We start from the raw sequence: 18121 nt of genomic DNA, 5'->3' as shown, positions 1-18121 counted from the left end.
TACTGCTAATTAACCCTAGAAAAATATCTTAAAGCAGGAAAAGAAAACAAAAAGCAATGAACAGAAATACGGGAAGCCCAAAGGCTACACGGATTATGGGCAAATTGTGAAGTAACAAAGCTTTCTAGTACTGAAAATTAGATTCCACACTCTCCTAACTACACTGATGATCTTTGAATAAGCAATTGAAAAAGGTACCTTATATTTCCCCTACCCCAGTTAAAACAAAAAAGCAACTACTTTATTTGGGATAGCTACAAAGTTAATGAAATTCAAGAACTTTTTCCTCCCTTAAACATGAATCTATTTTAGAATAAAAATAGCCCAAGATGGATCATCACTTAATACCTACAGTTCTCTGGCTGGGAGGATGGGTGGTTTTTTTCAGTAATTTCACTTACAGGAAAACCCATTGATGTTATCTTACATTACTACGGTGTCTTTATCAAAACCAGGAAACCAACATCGATAACTGCTCCATACTTCATCTGCACCTGACCACGTGCGTCCATCTGTCCCCCAGTTCCAGGACCCAAATCAGGGTGCGTTACATTTACTCGCCATTTCACCTGTCTGCGACTGTGTTTTACAACCTCTATTGGTCAGGTATTTTGCAGAATTCCTTCAAATTGGGTTTGTCTGAGGTTTTCATTATGTTGGGGTTACGGGTTTTTGGAAAGAATGCCACAGATTGGAGGGCCTCCTGGGGTGCATGACCTCACTGGTGACCTGACCTCGATCACGCGTTAAGGTGCCAGTTTCTCCACTGTACAGTTAACTCTTTCCCATACTCTTTGTGAGACACTAAGTCCAGCTTACACTCAAAAAGGAGATGGACTTAAGTTCTTCCTCCTGGAAGGGAGTAGACCATCTACATATATAATTCGGAATCCTTCTGTAAAGAAGATCGTCTCTTCTATAGATTTTTTTAATATTTCATTTTCAAAAAATTTTTCTTCAACAATCATTAACTACTTTAGTAATCAGGAAAAAAATCCAAGACTTCTTTTCCTTTAAATCTGCTGACTATCATATAATTCTAGGCAGTGGATTATGAAAACATGGGGGAAAAAAAACACTGGATATTTGGGAACTTTTTTATTTTTATACACGACAAGATTTTACACCAAGAATAGTCAGTTAAATAGTACAAATTTACATTCATGAGGAATGTTAAAAAAAATTCAACTAAAAAAACCCACTTCCTGTGACCCACAATCCTGACAATTTACAGTGCAGGGGCAAAAGGGGCAGGGGGAGCTTCCAAAAACAAGTCTCTCCCAAAATAAATGACTGAGGTTCACATTCCCTCTTCACACAGGATCCAAATGGTGAGTGTTCAATTTACAATTCATCTTTTTCAGCTGTAGATTTCTGTGAAAACACAAAAACAGGAAGATGTTAAAAGCTAGCAAGAAAAAACCCCTAGCTTACATGAGGTTCATTTAGGAAAATAATCCAAATGGGCCGTTTATTTTTGGATGTTTCAGCTTAAGTCCAGAACTTCACTGTATGTACAAAATACTTTAGAATCCACCAATAAGATCACGGCCCTTGAAAATTAGCAATTAAAGATTTAAAAGAGCCTAATGTTGCTGCCTAATAAAGATGCATATGATAAGGAATATACACTGTGAGCTGAGGAAAAATCTTGAGTTCTTAGCTTTATTTTGGAAATGGAAAGAATCATCCTGTACATATTAAAACCCACAGATGCCTGTTCTGTAAGACTCAGTCACACCATGCTAGCTTGGTCAATGGAACTCAAGAGCTCAAAGCTTTAGTTCCACTCTTGATCTGATATATACCTTTGTTGCTTCTTGTTCTTCATCTGTTCCTACATCCATTTCTTCTTCCTCTTCTTCATCTTGCTCGGTGTCTTCTGTCGTATCCTCTGTTGTATCTTCCAGCTCTTCCTCAGGTTCTTCCTCCACCTTGAAAACATTTACGAGCCCATTCAGACCTTGGATCTATCTTCATTTCACTCATTTAAAATGGGCTAGGCCCTAATTTTCAGTCTTTACTCAGAAGTGTATAGTAAACACTCAAATTAGAATTAACAGTCAAGCTAACAGAGGGAAATGGGCAAAAAGGATAAAAAATGTAATTAATTTCAAGCACAGTGCTTAATACTGTAGGGACAGTGAAATAATAAATTATTTTAAAAAACCAGAAGCCTAATTTCTTGACGCTATATCCTTTAATCATGAGAAGCCTATTTTTAAAGAAAGAAAAGGTTAACTCTTTGGGACGAGGTTGGGGATACAAACCTTTGCATCAGGATCAATGTTTAAGCTGAGGCGAAGCATTCTTTCTATTCTATCTCCATATGCTTTGGTGTCTGGTAAAACATATCCCGACCGCAGTGTTGCCGTTTCAAACAAAACCACAGCAAGGTCCAAAACTGTTTTGTCATCTTCATCCTCCTGAGGTGGTAGAAATCACACTTGATTAATATTAAAAGATACAGAGTATTGAGAGACAAACAGGAGGATGGCGGTAGTATTACCTTCACCCGCCGAAGCATGTCTCTGATCAGTGGATGTCTAGGATTAATTTCAAATGTTTTCTTCTGACTGGCATAATAACTGTTAAAGGATAAAAATGAACATCAACAAAATATATCACCAGTTTCTAGGGTTCATTCATTTCCCTTATTCTATTACTACCCTTCATATTTACAGAGAATAAAGTCTCTTGAAAGAAATCAAGATGTACTTATGTTGCAACATCACACTTTCCGTTTAAGGGTGATGGCATGGGTGGTACACGGCGGAGTGGCTCGATGAACCCCAGGTACTAGGAAAGATTGGTTGAGTGGACAAACCGACTTAACATCTAATCTGTCCCCTTAATTTATTTTTACTGCCTAACTGCTGCTTCGTCTCCTGCAGAGTACTCAAAAGTCTATGTATGCAGCCATGGCCACTTTTGACCTCTGGGTACTGACACAGTGGGTACTCAAATGTTTGAATGGAAGAGGACTTTCTGTTAATTTTTATTGAAAATACTATTTGATGGACATTTATTGAATGGCTACTACACTGCTGCAATGGGATAAGAAAAACAGGACAGTGTTTCCCTCTACCTGCAATTTACAAACTAGTGAAGAAACAAACATATAAACAAGACAGTCTTTTAGCACTTCAAAATACATCGTGTGGGTGTGGGTGTGAATTTTGGAATCATGACAATGGAGACTATGCTTGGGAGAACTTCAAGAAGAGTCCTTAAGGGCGGGCCACAGTGGCTCAGCAGGCAGAGTGCTTGCCTGCCATGCCAGAGGACCCGGGTTCGATTCCCAGTGCCTGCCCATGTAAAAAAAATAAAAGAAGAATCCTTAAGCTACTCCTAGGTTTTGAAAAAGTATGATTAGGTAGCAAGTAGGAAAGAAGATGTTTCAGGTAGAAGAAGTAATAAAAGCAGGAAAGAAGTCATTTTGAGGCCATCGCCATAACATTAAAATAAAAGGTATTGAAGACTCACTGTACCTCCACTACTTAGCCCCTGAGCTTAAATACTATTAGCCTGCTAGCCCCTGACTTTCTTTACCTAATGGGGCATACTGCTTGGGCACCTGTAATCTAATACACCAGAAAGAAAAATTTTAAAAGGACTTAACTCATTTGAGAAATGCTGTAGCTAACCTCATCTGTCACTATTAACACTATCAAAAACTGCCGAATCCAGATACCAGGCCATAAATAGAGTATATAAAGTGTACCTAACTCTAATGCAAAAGTAAAAACAATGTCTGCATAACAGATTATCATTTGTATATAAAATACTAAAAGAAATTAAGTCATGCATCCAAGACCTTTTCTTTTATGAATTCAACGTAGCAGGAATCTTGAAAGCTTGTTTGTTTTATATGCGCTGTACAGACATATACATGTGTGTGTGTGGTGCACAGTTAAAACATAAAAGTGGTCTCTGTTTAGAAGGTGGCATTTTGTCCTGAAGAACTAACGTCCTAGCAGGGCCTACCCGAGGATGCTTACTTTGTAGAGATGTCCTTCCCGGTTTGGTATGCTTGAGCCTTCATAATCCTCTCCATGTTGCCAGACCAGCCGTACTGGCTTGCCACAAGAGCGCATGGAGACTCTGTCAGGCGCTGAGATACCACGGCCTTCTCAATCTTTGGACGAGAAACCAAAAGTTAGCAAACATCAACAATTACGGTCATTCAGGAATTGCATTTCAGTTTTTTAAGAATCCACCTCTTAAGAGCACAAACAAAGAGGCAGGTCATAAATGTGCCTTTCATTCAGGTTTAGGAATTTAGGAGACACTGTCATTTAGTAACCTGAATTTTTTGGTCAAGAAATATAAATAATTTAACACCAATTTTAAAAAATATATAAAACTTAACCTCTAAAAATTAAGTTATTACAAAAGGAATTTATGTGAGCCACAGGGACGTTTTCAAAGTTACAAAGAAAAAAAAACAGTAGCCAGACATAGAAACTACTGCTATAGCTTTTTAATGTTTTAAACTCCTTCTCCGATAATTTATCCAGATTATTAAATATTGTTCTTTATAATTTATTGGTTGCATAATATCACACTGTAGCAAAGCAAAGTTTGTAGCCAACAATGTATTTTTAAATCTAGGTGCTGAAAGTGTCACGATCTGTTTCCCAGAAGAATACCTTTTCCTTGAGAGCTTTATCTTTCATCCAGGTGAGCAGAGGCTCAAATTCCTTCTCAACAGCTTCTCGACTCTCCTTAGTCTTCTCACTTTCATCAAACTTCACTCCTTCCTTGGCAACATTTTGGAACCTCTTCCCATCGAACTCAGGGAGTGCCTGAATGCAGTACTCGTCCACAGGTTCCGTGAGATAAATCACTTCATAGCCCTTTTTCAGAAGCCGCTCAACAAATGGAGATGATTCGGCCTACAAAATTAAGGGAAGCAGGCAAAGTTTCCCACGTCTGGCTCTGGCATATTTATTTGATCATAGGAGCTGTGCTTGTTTAGTAGTAACAACTCTTTTTCAGAGAACTAAGAGTGCAGAGAACACAAATGACTTGGCTGTTAGTGACTGACCAGCATGCATAATTACTCTAGGTACACAGTCAGTTTTCCCTCAAAAGCTGGCATTTAATTTCCAGCTACACATCAGGATCCTTAACATTTAGAATTCATCTCACCTCTTTTCTGCTGGACCCAGCCATGAAATAGATTTTGTCCTGCTTTTCCTTCATTCTCTCCACATACTGGTCTAGACTTGTGATCTCAGTTGGGTGATGAGAGGACTGGAATCTAAGAAGTTTAGCAAGGCGTGTTCGATTTGAGTGGTCTTCAATCACACCAAGCTTGATGTTGGTTCCAAATTCCTTCCAAAAAGTATCATTGTATTTTTCGTCAGCAATCTTCTTGATCATGTCCAGAGTTTTACGGACGAGCTTCTTTCGAATCACCTAAAAAAATAAAAAACACAAAAAATAAGCCATCAGATAATTTCATCTCAAAACTTTCCCTGAGCGCCTATAGCATGCCAAGTAGTGGGGAGTGAGTAGAGGCGAGGCGAGACAAGACGCACAGGCAGGACAGTGCCGCTGCTCTCCACCACGGGCAGGGGATGGCGGTCCGCTCTGCGCCAGCCTGAGCCAAGTCACTGGCATTTACATTCCAACCTTAGAGCTCGCCGCCAACCACTTTCTAGGGCCTAAAGAAGCCAATAAATAGGCCACCTTTAAGGTCTTTAAGTTAGAAAAAAGAGCCTTCTGATTTTGGAGGTTTCGGGAAAAAAATGACTAAGGAGATGAATAAAGCCTGCATGTTATTTGGCAAAGTGTTCACCAGCGACCAGTGGTGGGTGTGTATGGGTGCTGACTGTGACCTTCTTTCTACTTTTCCGTAAGTCTGAACAAATGCTGGGAGAAACAGAACTGGTTTCTCTGGGTCTGAGAAGACCAGAGTGAAATGCCGTTCTTCATCTAAGTGCCAAGAACTAGACTCAGCACCTGCTGGCTCCACTGCTGTGGCCTTGTCCTCTGAACCCAAGATAAGGTGGCCAGTCCCTTCCCAGAGACACTTACCTTAAGCAGTTTATGCTGCTGGAGAGTCTCGCGGGAAACATTCAAGGGGAGATCATCGGAGTCCACCTTTAGACGGCAAAAGGAAATTCAGTGAGCAGTAACAACTGGAAAATAATAAGCAAAACAACCACAAAAAAACGGCACTCCCAGACCACCCCCACTCCCTCTGTGAAATTTCCAGATACTTACAACACCCTTGACAAAATTAAGATACTTAGGCATCATATCATGGAAATCGTCTGTGATGAATACTCGGCGCACATACAGCTAAAAAGAGACAAAAACAGTCACTTCCTGAAAAGTTTACTTTCAAATTTTAAACTTGGATATGAAATTTTAAACTTGGAAACTAACAACCTACCTTAATATAATCGCTCTTTTTAGATCCATATTCATCAAATAGACCCCGTGGTGCAGAGGTGGGCACAAATAAAATAGACTTGAAGGTAACTTCCCCTTCCGCAGTGAAGTGGATATAAGCCATGGGGTCATCACTTTCCTGTGGGAAGTTGGTAACTGAGTCATTCAAGAGGCAGAGGAAAGGAGCAGTGTCACGCTGGGCAATTCGTGTAAGCGACACACTCAGTCTAGCATACAACTAACAAAGTTCTCTTAGCAAAAGAAAGAGAGGGGGATATGAAAGAAAGAACATGCTGCAATTAAAACTGGATAGATACAGCTGTTCTGGGTGTGAGAGAGCAGGATAGGAGCATACCACCTTGTCTAAATGACAAAAGAATGCTGAACTACAAACAGTACTCAGAGTCCTTTCACGAAATATGGTTAACAGTGAATATAAAAAGGTGCACACATACAGTTTTGAGAGTTAATCAAATGGTATTTAAGATTCTGTTTAATATTTAGAATTCAAGTTAACCCTGTTATCTGTATTTATAGATTTTTTCCTTCCTTGCTTTAATGTTAAATTGGTTTATGAAATATATTGTACAAACAGGCTTTCCTATGATAACTTGGATTTTTTTTTATATGCCTATGGCTAAGCTAAGATATTCATTGTAGGCGGTTAAGATTTCCATGTTAATTATAACACAGGTCATTATTATAGCAATGCAGATATTTGTAAGAACTTTCTACTTGATATTTTGAGAACATTCACAGTTTGGCAGTGATCAAATGGTATATAAGTTGGTGTTCAATACTTAGAATTTAAGAACTCTGCTATCTGAATATGTAGGTCTTTTTTCCTTGTTGCCTTAATTTTAAATTGGTTTATGAACTTACTGCACAAACACAGTTTACAATGATTATATGGATACTTTACTTAAATATGCCTATGGTTAAGCTAATTAAGATATCAACTGTTGGTGGTTCTAAGTATATTGTTTGTTTTCTTAAAAAAAAAGTATATAATATTTTATAAATAATAAATGTAGAAATTCCCTAGATCTGCATTATCCATCACTGTAACCACATGTGGTATTGAGCATTTGAAATGTGACTTGTCTGAATTGAGACACCAAACTTTGAAGATAAAAAAAAAAAATCAGTCACACTGTATTTCTAACTGACCTGCCCTAGATGAGAATAAATTTATATACTTGGACTTCATAAGAATAAAAGTGGATGCAGTACGATGGTCAAGTTTTAAGAGGTAAAGCCTACAGAAAGGATGGTTGGATGTTAGCATAAGGAAAACAAATGAGATTAAGTAACAAATCAACAGCTAGGATAAAAAGTAAAGAACAAATGCAACCACTGAATGTAACATTTCATATAATCAAGCTAATCCATTAAATTACTCTACTTTGTATAAAATGCTGTTTGGGAAAATATTAACTTGAAACAACCTTACTACTAGGTTTGAATTTTTAAGTTAGGAAGAGACAAGGAAACATGAACTTAGTAATTATTCCCGGGTGTATGACCTCACGGCCTTTGATGCTGCTGGACACAAGCCTTTAAAGTCCATGTTAAAAGCATTCAGTAACATGGTATCGGTTTTATGGTGGACACCAGTCATCTACCTATGCAGCTTGTTCTTGATCTTTTTTGTACCCACATGTAATCAAGTGAAACTTACGGACTTCTCAGAGTAAAATTTTTAAAAATATATAAAACACTCAGGATCTTAGAGGAAACCAATATATGGAAATATCGTTATAAAACTGGTTTAAAAACATTTTTGATATAGTTATACATTTCATTATCACCTTAAGAGCTAGCATTGATTCTAATAAGCACTGTAATTCTGAAGTACTGGTGAGCATAATAAACAATTTAAATTTAAAATGATGTTCTCTGGAAACCCATTATTCTCAATGACTCTGAGCGAGACACTAACCTCAAAAGTTCACATGAAGTTCACAAAAGTTTGTTATGGTGAGAAAGAACAAACTTTCTAAACATACTATTTGACATAAATGTGACTTTCATCACAATTTAATACCACCTCACCCTTGGTCACATGCCATAGTCAATATCACAGGGTAATATTTTGTCTACTCATCAATAACCCCCCAAATTAGAATATTCTAAAATATTTACCTTTGAAAACGATTTGTAGAAAGCTTTGTATTCATCATCATCTACTTCCTTTGACGGTCTCTGCCATATTGGTTTGATATCATTCATAAGCTCCCAATCCCAGACAGTTTTTTCAACCTGAAGTTATAGCATTTGAATTCAGTTTCCTTTAGCACTCATTAACAGTTATACCAGAAGCAATAGAGTTTCAGCACATTCCAAAAGAATATGTAAAGCACCAAAGGTGACTACTAATCTAACATGGTGCCAAACGGATCAAAATTTTAAAAGCAAAGAGTTTTCTCTCAACAGTTAAGACTTTGAGATTTAATACAAATTTAATACAAAATTTGATATTTAATGCAAAGATAGAAACCTGTTTAACATTATAACTGGTAAAATGAGTCTTATTCCTTTGCTGTAATTTTTAGTTAGCTAAAATGTTATTTTAAAAAAACGTTTTGAGATTGAAGACATGTATGGTATATTGAGACATGCTTTGAAACCTATAGCTTTTCTGTTTCTTTGCTTTGTTTATATGTTACACTATACAATAAAAAAGTTAAAAAAAAAAAAAAGACATGTATGGTATGAATTCCTATTTCTTGACTAAAGAAATCCAACTTTTGACAAATATTCCTCAAAAATCACCACTAATACTTCCACCTCAGCAGGTGAGAGAATGGTTTTCATAGTTAATCTCCCAAAGTGACATCTTTAAATCTTTAAAGTGACATTAAAGAGTCAGAAGCTTTTTAGATTTAAAAATCAAAACCTATTAATAATCAACTAAGGCCTTGTTTTAAGGCTGGGCCCTATGCTCTATCCACCTGGGAAACGCACACCTTTTCTAATTTTGATGAATTGACACTTACCTCAAATTCATCTGTGTATTCTTGGGTTTTTCATGTTTTCTAACACGCCCTAAACTACAGGAAGATAAACCAGACTTACTTTTTTAGTTTTAGGTTTCTTTTCTTCATCTTCTTCTTCTACTGCAGCTTCATCATCAGATTCTTCTTTTTCCTCTTTTGCTGATTCTTCTTCATCTATAGGTTCCTCAACAGTTTCGGTCTGTTGAAGCAGGAAGTAAAATTAAATAAATTGCTTTAATAATTTTGATTTTTTAGTCTACAGACTAAATTAGTCTTAAGAGATACCCTTTAAAACAACAGAACTTTAATAAGAAAATCTTGAGTAACCTGAATTGAAAGAATCACATTTAACCTTTATTCTTTAAGTGATAAATATGCCAAATACATATACATTTTAGCAATGCAGATTTACCTTGCTGCTCCATACATAAATAGGAAAGTTTATGAACTGTGAATACTTTTTGACAAGATTTTTGATTGTATCCAATTCAAGGTAATCAGATGCTTCTTCTTTTAAAACAAGGCTGCAAAGAAAATAAGAAGTTTAGAGACACCCATGGTTAACAAGTCTAGATTACAAATTTGTCTAAATGCTTCTATGACAATGCTAATAGTTGGCGTTTCTATGTAATTCAAGGTGCTCCAGTGTGGTATGTGAACTAAATATACCAAAATGGGTATTCAAAAAGGGAAGAATCTTTTTGCATTTCCTCAAGTGGAGACTATTCTTAGTTTTAAGTAGAAAGTGAAAAGGTTTCCGACCTGAATACATTTTTTTTTTCCATTTGAGAAGTCAAAATTTAAGATAATTCAACTTGAGAAAGCACTGAAACATTCTGGAGAAAACCTGTGTTCGTATATACTCTAATAGCATTACCCTGGTATACTAGAAAGGATTCTAATGAACTGGAATTACTGTTTAAATCTGCAACATCTAGAACAGTAGCCAGTCACATGTGGCTACCCACATTTAAATTTAAAATTAAATAAAAAGTTAAGGTTCAGCTTCTCGTAGTTCAAGTGCTCCATGGTCATGCGTGGCTTAGTGGCTGTCACATGGACAGCACAGAGAACATTTCCATCACCATGAAAACCTGTGTGGGGCAATAACAGTTTAGATAACACCAATACCAAGAACCATAGCATTGCTTACTCCATACCTACAAATAGTAAATACAGCAGGTAGCTTCTATTTTGGTATTTGTACCCCTGCAAATGTGGGGAATAGTGCATCCATGGGTCCCTCTCTGCTCTCAAGAATTAGTGGTAAATGCGAGCAAGTCGGCAGTTGGTGAGTGTAGTAAGGCAACTAGGTCTCTGGTGCTGGAGCATTTGAGAGCCCTCAGAAACAGAGATGGAACAGAGAGACATGGCAGTGGATATAAGATTGGCAAGAGGAACACAGGATAATGGAAGAAGGTAAGAGAAAAGACATACAGGGTCATAGAACTTGGTGCTGTGTGGATGTTTCAAACATCAAAGAATAGGCAAATAAAAAGCAAACACTGTAGAAAACAACAGAAAAAAGATCCACTGCTGGGTACCCATTATTTTCTATATACTTTTCCATTTTTTTAAAATGCCTGTTAAAAACTGAGCTTAACAACACGTATAAATGATTACTTACTTCAATGGAAAGTGGTGATGATAGCCAAGACTGGGCAGAGGCATGAGCAGAAGGCGAAGCAGCAGCAAAGCAAGTGTGCCTTTTCAAGAAGTGCAACGTAAGGGGGGAAGGGAAGGCAAGGGAACACCGTAGATACAAGCGGACCTGGCACTACCTGTGCCCTCACCAACACAGAGGGACCTGAGCATGTTTCCACACTGATGGGAAGTAGGTGAGAGAAAAGCTGACTATAAAAAATGGGGGGAGAAAGGGAGGAAGCAACGTAAGGAAAATAAGGACAAAACAACTGTATTAGTTAACATTTGTTGGATACTAAGCACTTTTTATAATCTTGTAATTCTTACAAAATCCTAAGGGAATAACAGCAGCTAATTTAGAGGTGGGAAGAGAAGGAGCTGGCAAGACACTGAGTTGTGTGAAGGCCATCTTTTGGTCAAATATGAAGCCGTGTTCATGGGGCAGAATACCCTGGCCTGTCACCTCCTCAAATGTGCCTTGCCCTCGTGCCTCAGAAATGTCAAGCATGCTGTTCTTGGTACCTAGAATATATTTTCTGGGCTTCCCTTTCCTTTTCCTCCAAGATCTCACTCTAAGCTGGCACTAGTCACTCTGAAATTGTTTGAGCATCTTTCTCCTCACTACGTGAGCATTATGAAACATCTTACTCTCCTCTGCAGCCTTAAACACATAATAGGGACTCAAATGGATATTTACTGAGTGAATGGTGGGGCATAAGAAAACTTTAAGAGAAAGAGAAAATTTCCAGGGAAAGCAGAACCTGTTTCATTTACTGATTAACCACCCATGCTTCCAATATGAAACTGTCCTGATTACCCTTATATAAATATCTGCCAGTCAAGCACCGAGCTCTGGGAAAGGAGCAGTGAACAAAATGCCTGCTCTCATAAGGCTTCTATCTTTCCTTGCTGTGAGCACTATAAGACATAGACTTCTCCTGGGACACACCATTCTCTCTCCTTCTAGTTAGAAATCTGATTTACCAATGCTCTTCTAACACCTAGCACAGTGTCCTAAACCCAGAGGGCCCTGGAATAGGACTATCAGCGATCCCTCCTAAAGAGTCCTGGAGATAGGAATGCTAATAACAGAGACAGGGAAAGAACTGGGGAGAATAAATTAGCAAAAGTACTAAAATGAAGTCCTCTATTTAGTCTTTATTAAAGGAACATTTGTGACAATGGAGACAAGAATCGTTACCTATTGGGGTGAAGAAAACTGGTTAAAATAACAGATACAGGCTCCTTTCCTATGTGAAGATTCGCAAACCCTTAATGTTGGAAAAACTCAAACTATGAGTTAAGAAAAAAGTTTTGGGGCTGTAGACATTCCTTTACTTACTTGGCAGGATTGGGCAAGTTGCCTGATAGAATTTCATTTTTAAGAATATAAAATTAAAAAGAAAAAAAAAAGGCAAAAAGCTGCCCTGTCTGCTTCACAAAGTCATAAGCCCCAAGATTCGTCTTATCTACACAAACAGTTACGGGTTTAAAAGGTATCCCCATTCAAATTCAGTCATCCTCAAAGACATCTTCCCCACAGAATTGTCTTCATTAACTGTCTTCAAATGCCCCCATCTCTGCTACTTGTTCTCCCCAGCCCATTTCCTTAACAATCCAGTGGTCACCAAATCTCCTCTCTTTCGTTTCTGCCACCGTCTACCCCACTCTCGGGTAACTTTACAGAAAGTTAATTAAAACTTCTATTAGTAACCGAAACCCACAGAGAGTGGTGTCAAGCCCGTGAGCACGTTGTGCCTCCATGCCTCTGCCCACGAGTTCAGCCACGCTTTCCCTCTGGGAGGCCTCCAATCCTCCTTCCTCCAGAGGCACCAAACACACCCCTTACTCTATACCTTCCATTTATAGCGACAATTGCAACTTTCTGTCTGGCCCTTACCAGGTCTTCAAATAGTTCTTCAAGTTGTGATGAGAACAGTTGAATTTCCTCACTTTATAGGCAAGAAAATTAAGACCCGGAGAAAGCCACTGGCTTAGAGAACCAGAGCTGAGAGTCGAGCTCCTTGTTACACCTGTTAACTCTCAGTAGGACTTGGTAATACTTACGTAATTGTGGTTCCCCGTCCCAGAGTGTTTCCTCTTGGGTCGGCAATGACAGAAAACTCACTGGAGTCAGACTCCCAGATGTGCTGGGTATCGTTGTTGTGTTTAGATGTGACAATAACCTTATCTGCTACAAGGAAGGCAGAATAGAAACCAACACCAAACTGGCCAATCAATTCAGAAGTTGACTGGCCATCTTCTTGCGCCTCAGTCATTTTGTTTAAAAATTCGCTTGTCCCAGATTTAGCTATGGTACCAAGGTTTTTAACCAACTCTTCTCTGGTCATTCCTACACCAGTGTCTGTAACATGTAGCAGGTTCTTCTCCTTGTCACACTAAAACCAAGACAAGAACAAGATAATTTAACCTCCTTCATACCACAGGAATGCTGAGTAAATGCTGGGCTCAACACTAAGAAACTACCAAGTTTGGGCCACATCAATTCCGAGAGAAAACTAAACAGACATTTCCTTCTATATAGTATAGAAATTGCACTCATCTTCTGAGAAATTATTTTAAAACTCACGTTATTTTTAAATTTAGTAGTAGCTTGATCTTCCCAAAGCTAAATGTAAATGTACAAATCCTCTATTAAATTTACTATTAAACCAGAAATTCTTTTTAGGCAATCAATCTAAGCTGTGTTGGTAAACTTAAGTCCAGTGATTAAAAAAAGCTTTGTTGTTCAGCACTTTGCCATGAGATGGCATAATTTAGAAAGGATAGATTGACCAAAACAAGTTATTTTGGAAGAAAAAAATTAAAGGGAAACTGAATTTCATATTTCGCCGGTTTCTTTGCTAGAAAATAAAAGGATTTAAAAACTTGAATGTTTCCTATACATTTACTGCTCTTCACTAAGTATTCTGGTCATCTGCCTTTTCAGACTTCTACTTGGGCATGGCCATGTGGCTAGTTCTGGCCCACGGTCCTGAGCTCTCTTGTCAGGATGCAGCCTTTAATTGGCGGGAGACCCTTGGAGTTCTGGCAATCAGCTAAATTCCAGGTGGGGCTCAATCAGCTTGTGTCCTGGAGTGAGGATGACGTAAAATCGAAGGCCACAGACAGCTTTTGATTTATGATTTAAGCCGGGGGGGGGGGGGGGGGGGGGGGGGGAGGGGGAGGGTAGGGGCAAATTTTTCCTTAAAGATCTAGATGGTAAAGATTTTAGGTTTTGTGACCCACATGGTCTCTGTTGCAAATGCTCAACTCTACAACTGGAGCACAAATGTAGTCACAGATAACATAAACAAATGGGAATACTGTGTTCCAATAAAACTTTATTTACAAAAAACAGGCAACAGGATGGACTTATCCCACAGGCCATAGTTTGCTAACTCTGATTTAAACCACTGAGATTTGGGGGTTATTTGTTACTGCAGCACAACCTATCCTGTCCTAACCAAATGGATTCCCTCCAATTTAGCTCAAAATAGAAAAATATTATTTGAAACTTACTTTAATTTTGACTGTTAGTTCCTCATTTCCAGAAAGAGCATGTTCATCAGTCAGTGATATTAGCCTTATCTTATCTAAAGCATCAGAAGCATTTGAGATAGTTTGCTAACTCTGATTTAAACCACTGAGATTTGGGGGTTATTTGTTACTGCAGCACAACCTATCCTGTCCTAACCAAATGGATTCCCTCCAATTTAGCTCAAAATAGAAAAATATTATTTGAAACTTACTTTAATTTTGACTGTTAGTTCCTCATTTCCAGAAAGAGCATTTTCATCAGTCAGTGATATTAGCCTTATCTTATCTAAAGCATCAGAAGCATTTGAGATGAGTTCTCTCAGGAAAATCTAAATGGAAGCAAGATTTAATATACACTTAGACACCTAAGATATTGAATTTAATGCCAAATCTATTTTATTTACCCTTTGCACTCTGAAAAAGCACTCTTTCAAAACTTCTTATGCTACAAGGATGGCTATACTCTCATGGTAAACAGAAGTAGCTCCTTACCAAAAGGGATACCAGTATAGGTAAGAGTGGTAAAATAGTATTCCCTGACCAGTGATTTTCATGTATGCAACATATGAAGCTTAGTTTACTTGACTACCTTTAAAATTCATGACTACTTTAGTACAAGTAAAGTGGTGGTGGGAGAGGGGGCAGCATGAGGGGTAAAGGAAAGAGAAGAGGGTAAATGTTTAACACTACCCACACTACTTTCCCAAACAGGCAGACACCTATCAGCAATTGCAATTCTTAGAAGTACTTACCTGGAGTTATTATGAAAGCAAACAAGTATGTGACTATACACAAATGAAATAATACCTCATCAACTAATTGTTGCTTACCTCTTTGTTTTTATACAATGAATTGATGATAAGTTTCATCATTCTGTTAACTTCGGCTTGGAAGGCAAACTTTTCAGATTTTTCTCTAAGTTCTCTTATTTGGGATGCATTTAATCCATCCAACTGAATAGCTTCTTCCTCTCTAAGGAAATAAGTTAGATAAGCCAATACCGTATTGCTTAGTTTCCTTAAAAAAACACAGAATCTGTGATGAGAGCTTAAATGGCCTCTGAAGATTGTCTTAAGGGTAAAAAGGGCAAAATAAAAACCTTTATAAAATATTACAAGACTTCTTTCTCATTATTATTTTACCACAATAGGTTACCTCTTACATTGTACTGTAAAGACTCAATTCTTAAAATTGTCAGAAAAATAAACCCATCTTTCCTTTACTAAAAAGCGAAGACATATTCATTTATGCTCCATGGTAAGGTCTACAAAATCGTCGATTAAGTGTGACGAGGCCAAATTTAAAAACCGTGCTTAAATGACAGAAATCCTCTATTTTAAATTACTAAGCACAAAAACGAAACGTGTTCAGTACAAAACCAACGGAAAGTCCTTTCTAAGGTTTCAGGATACTGGTAGGGCCAGAATTCTACAATAACGTTATCAAAATGGTTTTCAAAGGAATCCACTCAGTCCTGAGCCATTTCTAGCGGAGGGCACAGGACATCCTGGGAGCCAGGAGGTCCTCCTGTAGGCACATACCTCCGCCCCTAGAATGCGCCCCGACCGCTGGGTATGGGGTGCTGCTTTACCTAGCACCTGGAGAGAAAAGATCCAGAAACAGCTGGTGTGCCCGGCTGCACTCACGGAGGGGGATGTGCACGCTCCTAAGCGGACACCAACCTCTGAACGACTTCGTCGTCCGTCCGAGAGCCTTCCCTGCTTTTCCCGAGGTCCTCCTCCACGGTGCCGTCCACGTCCACAGTGTCGTCCGCCCGCACGGACCCTGAAGGGAGAGTTCACAACACACAGGCTCCAGGAGGGCAAAGGTGGGGGGTGGCGTGGAGGACGGACGCCAGGGGCTTCAATCCCCACCGCGCCCCGGGCCGGCGCAGGCCTGGTGCAGGCCCGAGCCCACCCCCACCGGCCCTGCGCTCCCCCAGCGACGTCGGGCAGCGGCCGGCGCACGCCCCGATCCCGCGAACCTCACTCGGACCTCCGGGAGGCGGGTGTGCGCGCCGAGGGAAGGGGGCGGGCCGCGCCCACGGGCAGGCCGGCACCACGAGGGCCACCGGGGACCGCGTACCCAGCGGCGGCCCGACCCCGGGGGCCTCGGGAGCGTTCCGCTCTCCTCCGAGGAAGGGAAGGGCGGTCGGGACCCGCGGCTCCCTCGAGGCAGACCGACGCGTCCCGGCCCGACGCCCGGCCCGCGCCCCCTCCCGCCTCATCGCCCCGAGAACTTTCGAGAAGCGGCAGTGCCGCGGGGCGTCCTGGGGCCCACTCACCGAAGGTCAGCAGGACGCAGCACAGCCCCAGCACCCACAGGGCCCTCATGGCGCGCGGCCGGCCAGAGGTCGCTCGTCCGAGAGTCGTAGGAGCAGCCTCTCCGCCCTCAGCCCCGGCCGCGCAGTCCACCCGGAGCCGGAGCCGTCAAGCGCTTTTCACCTGGTCCGCGGGGGCGGGGCACGGGAAACACGAACCCGCCAATCGGGCCGCACCACGCACCCCCTGGACCCAATGGGGAATCGAGGGGGGACCGCGATCCGCCAATCGGAGCGGTCCAGGTGCGGGGCCCGGCGCCCGAAGCGTGGCTCCTCCTGATTGGCCGTCGGTCGCCCCCTTTGTCCAATCAAATGGCTCCGAGCGCCTTCGCAGGGGGACCGCCCCTTTGCCTGGGAGCTTTGGCCTCTGCGGGAAACCGTCCAATGAACGTAAGCGCAGGAAGCAGCCGTCCTTTTCCGGAGTCGTAGCGGAACCACTTCCGGATCCCGGCGCGCCTCTCTTCCGCGGCGGGAGGAGCGGTGTCCATGGCAACGCGTCCCTGGCCTCTGGGGCGTTCGGGCTAGGTGCTTCGCGACCCGCTGTGTCCTTAGCTGCTCGGAAGGGACGGACGCATGAGAGGTTAAAACTCGGCCCCAGCGCTTCGGGGTGGGGCGGTGAGGAGCTGCGGTTGCCCGCGCGCCCCGCACTCAGCACCTTGGAGGCAGCACGGGGGCCGGCTGCGGAGTCTGGCCCTCTCGCCCCACTGTCCAGCAGGTTTGCGGAGTCCCGCGCTGCCCGTTTCAGCGTGCACAGCTCGTGCGGTTGTGTAGGAGATCTGCGCGTCTTCCAGGAACCTCCTGGGCGCAGTCTCTGCTCTGGGCTGCGGGAGCAGCCACGCATGGCCGCAGCCGTGGGCGCGCGTTTCCCAGCTGGCTTTCGGGAGTCGCGCGGGCAGCCCGAGCCTTCGCGGCGGCTATCCCGAGGCATCGCCGATTCGGTTTACTGAAGAGTATGAAGGGTTTTCCCCCATTCGAGGGAAATCGTGAACCAGTTTGATTCCCCCACTCCGTGGTATAGTGCGAATGCAGTGACCGCCGTAAGGCGGTCGTGGTCGTCAGGTCCAGCCTCGCACAGAAAAGGAAGAACCTTGCTTTGACCCGTGCAGGAGTACACACCTGCGGAGAAGTGAAAGCAAAACCTGTGGTGCTGCAAATGAGAGAGGAAATGCAGCTTTCTAACTTCACCGAAATACCCTGACAGCGTTCAGAAAGA

At 41.2% G+C, this 18121-nt stretch overlaps 1 protein-coding gene and 1 pseudogene across 2 annotated transcripts in view; one reads left to right on the top strand and one right to left on the bottom strand.

Annotated features, from left to right (window-relative positions):
- Nucleotides 1-1085: 1085 nt before the first annotated feature.
- HSP90B1 (heat shock protein 90 beta family member 1) lies at nucleotides 1086-17032 on the bottom strand. The gene is made up of 18 exons (XM_077111837.1): nucleotides 16873-17032; nucleotides 16271-16373; nucleotides 15419-15560; nucleotides 14801-14917; nucleotides 13116-13447; nucleotides 9817-9928; nucleotides 9484-9603; nucleotides 8551-8667; nucleotides 6407-6544; nucleotides 6235-6312; nucleotides 6046-6111; nucleotides 5155-5424; nucleotides 4653-4898; nucleotides 4002-4138; nucleotides 2510-2588; nucleotides 2271-2426; nucleotides 1809-1934; nucleotides 1086-1374 (listed from the first exon to the last, which is right to left on the bottom strand). Exons 1-18 carry the CDS (start codon nucleotides 16919-16921, stop codon nucleotides 1345-1347), a joined length of 2418 nt encoding a protein of 805 aa, XP_076967952.1. The 5' UTR covers nucleotides 16922-17032; the 3' UTR covers nucleotides 1086-1344.
- Nucleotides 16920-18121, top strand: part of LOC143690738 (putative tetratricopeptide repeat protein 41) — a 39277-nt pseudogene continuing 38075 nt past the window's right edge. Inside the window, exon 1 of the transcript XR_013179165.1 lies at nucleotides 16920-17433. The product of XR_013179165.1 is annotated as a putative tetratricopeptide repeat protein 41 (transcript). The remainder of the gene's footprint in view (nucleotides 17434-18121) is intronic.

Source organism: Tamandua tetradactyla, chromosome 7 (assembly GCF_023851605.1).
Source record: "Tamandua tetradactyla isolate mTamTet1 chromosome 7, mTamTet1.pri, whole genome shotgun sequence".
In the NCBI taxonomy this organism is placed as follows: domain Eukaryota; kingdom Metazoa; phylum Chordata; class Mammalia; order Pilosa; family Myrmecophagidae; genus Tamandua; species Tamandua tetradactyla.
This window is presented reverse-complemented; position numbering and strand designations above follow the sequence as displayed.